At 42.4% G+C, this 6,696-nt stretch overlaps 1 protein-coding gene across 1 annotated transcript; it reads right to left on the minus strand.

Moving 5' to 3' along the window:
- Positions 1-652: 652 nt before the first annotated feature.
- On the minus strand, positions 653-2,402 carry LOC119897837 (transmembrane protein 158-like). The gene has a single exon (XM_038711825.1). It carries the CDS (start codon positions 1,950-1,952, stop codon positions 1,251-1,253), a length of 702 nt encoding a protein of 233 aa, XP_038567753.1. The 5' UTR covers positions 1,953-2,402; the 3' UTR covers positions 653-1,250.
- Positions 2,403-6,696: the final 4,294 nt, after the last annotated feature.

Consider the following 6,696-nt stretch of genomic DNA (forward strand, 5'->3'; position numbering starts at 1 on the left):
TGTAAAATTGTATTTGGTCATATAGCCAGGCATTTATAGGTCTTCTATGAGATAATAAGCCTACAAAATCTGTGTCAAACATGGTAATATGTGACACTTGCTTAATTTAGTTATGGTCACAATTTACTTAATTACAAATTGAACATAATTAGTGATGGGTACAGAAGAGCCCTTGTGGCCATAAGTTAAAGGTTCATTCTGCACCTCATATGATGTTAAAATACAACTTCATGCTCATTTTGAAGGCTGCAGTTTGTGGTGCTGTTGAGTTGTACTGCGTTTTACCGACAGCCGTTTCTCTTATTATGTCCATCCCATTTAAATCAATGAGGGTAGGCTAAATAACAGATACACCACCCCTGTACAGCTCAACAAACTACAACCTCCACAATGCTCATAGTTGAATCTTCTCTACAACAGTTTCAACAAAGTTGAACTTTATACCCTTCATGACAGTGGGATTTATTGCAGAAATGTTGTATTAGACTGCATAGCTGTACCTAGGTGCACCTAATTTAATACAAAGTGTATATTTTTCAAAGACTGACAGTTTTGGCTCAGAGCTTTTCAACTTTGGATCACATGCTTTGTTCACTTAAAATAAGTCTGAAGTAAATTGATTTAGGCTACAGAGAACAGGTCAGACAGAATCTGAGGTATAGCCTATAATCAATTTTATTTTCATTGAAACCAGTTGAACATGAATACAAATAAGCACGCATATTGAACCTGACATTATAAATCTAACAATATAAATATTGAACCCCCCTCTCAGTCAGTCATAAACAACATCTATTTTTCAGAATGTATTGGGGAAAAAATATTACATTTACTTTGAACATATATAGGTTATATATGTGACGGCACACGTTGAAGTTCAGTTATCAGTGCAAAAGTCCTACACATGGGATAAGGCATAAACTTTCTAGAAAGATTAAAAACTATACAAACACTGTTTAAAGAGGAGAAACGTTTGCACAGTTTACGCAGACATAATCTATAGGAAGGCCTACAAGAGTATACAAAACACATTGGTTTTGGTCCCAGTATAGTTTACTATTGGCTAGTATAAGCCACCATACTTTACCTTGGTTGTCCTAATGAGGAGGAGGTCTAATAAGGGTTAAAGAACACCCCAAACTAAAGCATTTGATCAAAAAGTTCTCCAAGCTCCTCAATCATTCACTCAGTTGAATGGCTACAATTATAGTATAGGCAGCACAGGCTATTTATAATAAAGATTATTTCAATTATCTCGGTCTCCTCTGCTCCATCCCATTGGGCAGAAATCCTGCAATGATCGGGACTGGCCATATGAGAGCAGCAACACTCCACACAATGATGACCAGTGTCATGAAACAAGCCACAAGTGTCGACTCGATGGGCTTTCTGTTCAACCTCCAACTTTTGTCCCCCTTCAGCTCGTCGAGGCTGAAATCCACGCAGCAGAAAGTGACCTGATCCCCGGTCTGCTGGCCCCTCGACCTGCCCTGACTGAACCTCCGGTACCGGGACATCCCGCAGCCCACGCACAACCGCAACTCCTGCTGACCCCCGGTGACCCCCAGGTGCTCGATGACGACAGGCGAGATCGCCCTGTTGAAAGACGCGGAGAAAAAAGCCCTCCCGTGGTTATTGGTGGTGTAGATGAGCACATCACACTGGAAGCCGAAGCTGCTGTCCCAGCGGGCCACCAGCGATGTGGGCAGGAGTCTCTGGACGCTCACGTTGCACTGGGACAGAGTCTGAAGGGAGGAGGCGTCGGGCGAGGCTTCGCTCTCCTCCACAGACCTCTTGGAGAACCGCACGTCCACCTCCAGGTTGGCCATGAACCTGTTGGAGGAGTTGATGGGCGGCAGGAGGAGGTCTTCGTCGCTCCAGCCTTGGCATCGCTGGAGAAGTCCGGCCACCGCGGTGAGAGCCAGCAGGAGAGTCGGAGAGTCGTTCAGCATGTCACAGGGCGCGTCTCTCCTTCTCGCATGGTGCTGTGGCGATCCGCAGGCGACGGACGAGGCGTGCAATTGAAAAAGCCAGCCGGTGATATGTTTTTTAAAAGGCAGCTCCCGATGGAGAGATTCAATTCCCTTGCCCGAATGGTATAAATGGAAATGTCCAAAAGCCTGTCACATGCGCGCACCCCCTCCCTTTGGACGTTTTCCTTCTGACTTGTTCTCCAAATGTGCCCTGCAGTCGCTTTGCAGAAGAGAAACAAGCTAGGCAGCACGGCGCGCTGCCTTCATCACTGCTCCGAGCTTCACTCCCTTCCTCTGTCACTTCAGGTGTGAGAGCTGAGGACGAGAATAGAGAGAAGTGGTGAGGGGAGAGCCTCCTCTGCGCAGGGACAGACGCGCCAAGTTCAACACGCATCTCCCAACCAACAGTCCTGACACGTACATGCTTAATACACCTTTCCAAATCAAATCAAATAGAATTATTGATATGGAAGAAAAGCCCAGTCTTATTCTGTCTGTCTGCTCATCTGTCTTCTCTGTACCTGTGCGCTGCGAAATTCCTCTCTCACAGCATGAGAAAACACTGAAGATGAGGCAAACAGAAATAAGTGGTGCACTGTATTCAGAAGGCTGCAGAGAACGACCTGTGGCACCATCCTGCTCATGTATCTCAAGTGCCATCACACTATTGCTGTGAGACATAACCACCAGAGTTAAGTGGCTCTACTGGGGAAATAAATATGCAGGGATATAGCCAGGGGTGAAATACTGAGGTCTTACTGGCCCTCATCTCCTACCAGGAAATTCTGACTAGACACCAAGACACTAAGATTTTTTAATAGCTTGTATTTATCCTATGTTTGTAGCCTATTCAAATGACTGGGGCAGGGAATCATTTATCTGTGAATTTATTTTGTCGGTTTAAATTTAACCTATAGTCAAATTTAAACATGCTCAAATAAAAAAAATACTGGAATCACCAAATTAAATACTCACAATATGTAGTTTCTTGCAAAAAACTCCCAGTGTCTCAGAAAAAAATAGATTCCAGAGGATATGAGCTCAGTGGAAAGGAGATATAATATAATAATATTTTCATGTTGATAGTCAAATTTGCATTTTTTTATGTTGTAGGCCTATTTCTTAAATCGTATTTTTATGTCATTGGGCTTTGATGTCCCTAAAGGCCACAGTAAGCTGAGAACGATGATGGGATTTCACGGTACAAAGGCCACAACATCATTGACTTTAGCTGATGTTTCATTTGAGTGATTGAGCCAAAAAGATCAGAAGTTAATCTACATCGCATGCAGGGAAGATGAACTTTTGAACCTTTTATACAACCACAGTACATTCACAGAGCTCAGCATGAATGATGGCCACTGAGTAATCAGCCACACTGGACCAGCAGGGGCCTCAGTCCCTTGCACAAGAGCTCATCAGCAGTGGTGATGAGGTAAAAGGCAAGTGCTGCTCTCTCACTTATATTCACTAGTCCAAACTCTAAACCACTGCCCTCATGTTCCTGTCAGGCATGTCAGTAGTCTCAAAATGTAGCTATTTGAAAGTATTTCCCAGACCAGGAAACGTCGTCACATCTCACAGCCACATGCAGCTTTCTGTGCTCCATCTGCAGGAATGCAAGAATGCTTTTATGATGTTTTGATTTGAAAATCGGTCGTTCAAGACAAGTTTTCTTTATTCAGTCGTGAAATCCACTCTTTTGTGTGCTGGATACACTACTGGTTACTGTGGTTACCTACAGTATAGTGACGTAGGTAAACCTACTGTGTTAGGTTTGTTCTTTAACTCTCACTCTGCATAATTAAATGTCATTAAAACAACCCTTGTGTTGGGTGGTTTTCTACCAATGGGTACTTGGTAAAGTTAACCCATAGATATTATACAATAAATTAAAAAACACAATAATAAACAATAAAAACTTCCATTGTTGTATGTGTTTTTTTCTCCTATTATAAGCTGGCACATATGAAAACACCTCTGGGAGGTAAACCCAACAGTCCCTAATCTGTTTGCTTGTTTGTTCATCTGTTCTCTGCTCTGAGAGCTTTTTTGTACGATGGTGTTTGTTTCTCTCAGCCATATTGTGCACTCTGGGGCAGCCAGACTCTTCAATAAACATGTGCCTCCACGGTGCTGCTGCAGCAGCAGGGGTTTTGTACACACAGTGTGTATCACCTAGCTCCTATCTGATGCTGTTGAGGACACAGCCACCCCTCCCCTCTTTGTGTTTTGAATCCAACACTTTATCACAAACAGCAAATCTGATTACAATTACAATTCGGGACACAGCTGCAGTTAATCTCAATTTTGTGGAGTTCTAATAAAAGTCCAAATATTAGGACTAGTGGTCGAACACCTGGTCCGTTTGGCCAATGAGGGTTTTCAAGCTGAAGAGTGAGCCAGCGTTGGCCCGAATCACACTTAGCTCAAAGGCAACCCAGTCTCCTGAAAAATTACATTTATGTATATCTCAGTTGAACTGGACAGAACCAGATGATAGCAAAAACACTGAGAGGCCAGGACTGACCTCCCTCACCCTGACAGGACTGTATCTTTTGCTACATTTTTCAGCCATACTTAAAGCTATAACTGGAGATACCATCTCTATGATGAGTTGTAGCTTTGCCTGTAACAGGTGTGTGGTTGATCTACAGTCTCAGAGCTGATATTTCACTTTTGGAAAATGTGCACAAAATCTACTCTGGACCTCACCCTGTGCACAATATTAAATGTGTAAAATAGTATAATTTGAAACAAAAAGAGGTAGCATTTACTGCAAGGCTATTTTACTTCTTTCATATTTCACAGGTGCTGTTCTTACCCTGTCCACTCTCCTGATGAGGCTATCCTTTTCGTCTTAGAGAAGATAAATCATCCCCACTTGTCAATCACTTAACTGTCCACGCGTCCTGCTTCTAGTAGCCACTTTTTAAGGCTGACATGGCTTTTCATGAGGAACAAGTTATGCCTTTTATCAGAATACTCTTCCTAACAACATATACATAATGCATCAGAAAACATAATAATCCATTGACAGAACTGGGTCACTGACCAGAGGCAAAATCGTGATTCCCTTTCATCTTTGCAGGCTGGGAAACATGAATGCCACTTGTGTGAATTGTTTTCTTCTGTGCTGTTTTAACTGGCGTAATCTGCTCTGGAGGCCTGCCTCCGTATATCTGATGTGAGGGCCAGCTGATGTGAAAGGACGCTTTGGCCTCAATTTGCACCTGAAAGCCCTCGTCCTTTTGCCTTCCGTTTGATTAGAACAGTGTTTTCTACTGAGCAATTTGTAGCTTTAAAACAATCATGTAGTTGTTTGGTTCTCTTTCTGCACACTCAGACATTCTCTGGTGCTCACAAACACTCCCACATGTTTCCAAATGCTGGTCCCGCCAAATCAGATATGCTCTAGACAATGTAGTGGTGAACAGAGCAAGAACATTTAAATTACTTTCTTGTTCATTAATTATGCTATGAAAATGTAAATTGATTTGGTCACGAAAATGCAAATGGGCTAAGGATAAAAGTCTCTTGTGCCGAAGGAGAATTTATGAAAGATTTATTTTCTCAAAATGTGGCTCTTTATTCAGGAAACTGAAAGAAGGACCTGTTAGTGGCCTTTAGCAGCTCTGCACTGGATCAGACACCATTAGTCTGACCCACTGGCTCACACAGACAACTGGCCTAATTAGAAGTTGAGGATTCAGTATGTGCATCCTTATAGCCGCCATGTCCAAGCTCCTTTTTCACATCTGAGCCCAGTGAATCCCCTGTCTCCAGTAGTACTGTCATACCTCCAATCACTGCCAGGACTCATCACCACGGCAACGAAGCAGCGGTTTTCCTAGACTCGGATGAAGGTGTCGAAGAACTATAGTCTGTTTGATTGATAATGCAAAACCTCAATAAAAGTAATAACGCTGTCATTGTCGTCCTTGGTGTCAGCGCCAGGAATTTTGCAAGGGGTCAGAAGATTCCTAACCATGTTATTTGAGAGTTGAGTGAGAGTGTATGCAGAGGTTTTTCTCATGTTTTTACACTTAGACTTGGGTTCAAATCCAGGTGGGGTGACTGTTCTCTCCCATTGCTACCCGTCACAAATAAAGTCACAAAAAGCCCTAAATCTTTATCTTCATCTTTATTTAAAAATACTGTTCACATTGAACTAACTGTCAAATAAATAAAGTAGATTAAATAATATGCTGTTGTGTCTGAAAAGTGGTGGAGTAGAATTATTAAGTATAGCATGAACTGGAAACACTGCCTCTGAAGTAACTCAAAATTGTGCTTCAGTACTATACTATACCAATTCAACAACATATTGCTTTTGTCCTCATTTGATTTTTATATAAACCTTTAAGTGAGAGCAATTAGAATGCTCATCAAGACAAAAATTCAATTTTTACTCGGGGACATAACAAGAAGTCCATTTAAAAATCAGTATACTCGTAACTTAATGGGATTGCCACCTCAGGCTCTCTTCCAGCAGGTTTGAGTGCATCCAGGGGACTGCAGACGGATCTGCAGAACTGAGGAGTTGTACACTAATTAGCAAGATTCATTTCCAAGGAGCTGCTCTGAAATAAGGCAAATTTCATGGGCACCAAGAGAGAAGACTCATAGAACAGCTTCTCTGTTGAGTTTTTCATCTCAAATGAGCGAAAGGCATGGAGCAGTGATCAGGATGGAGAGTGATGTTGCCAGACACTTTGCCACA

The sequence above is a fragment of the Micropterus salmoides genome, unplaced genomic scaffold (assembly GCF_014851395.1).
Source record: "Micropterus salmoides isolate LMB-PRFRI ecotype aquatic unplaced genomic scaffold, ASM1485139v1 Ms_hic_scaffold_11, whole genome shotgun sequence".
In the NCBI taxonomy this organism is placed as follows: Eukaryota; Metazoa; Chordata; class Actinopteri; order Centrarchiformes; family Centrarchidae; genus Micropterus; species Micropterus salmoides.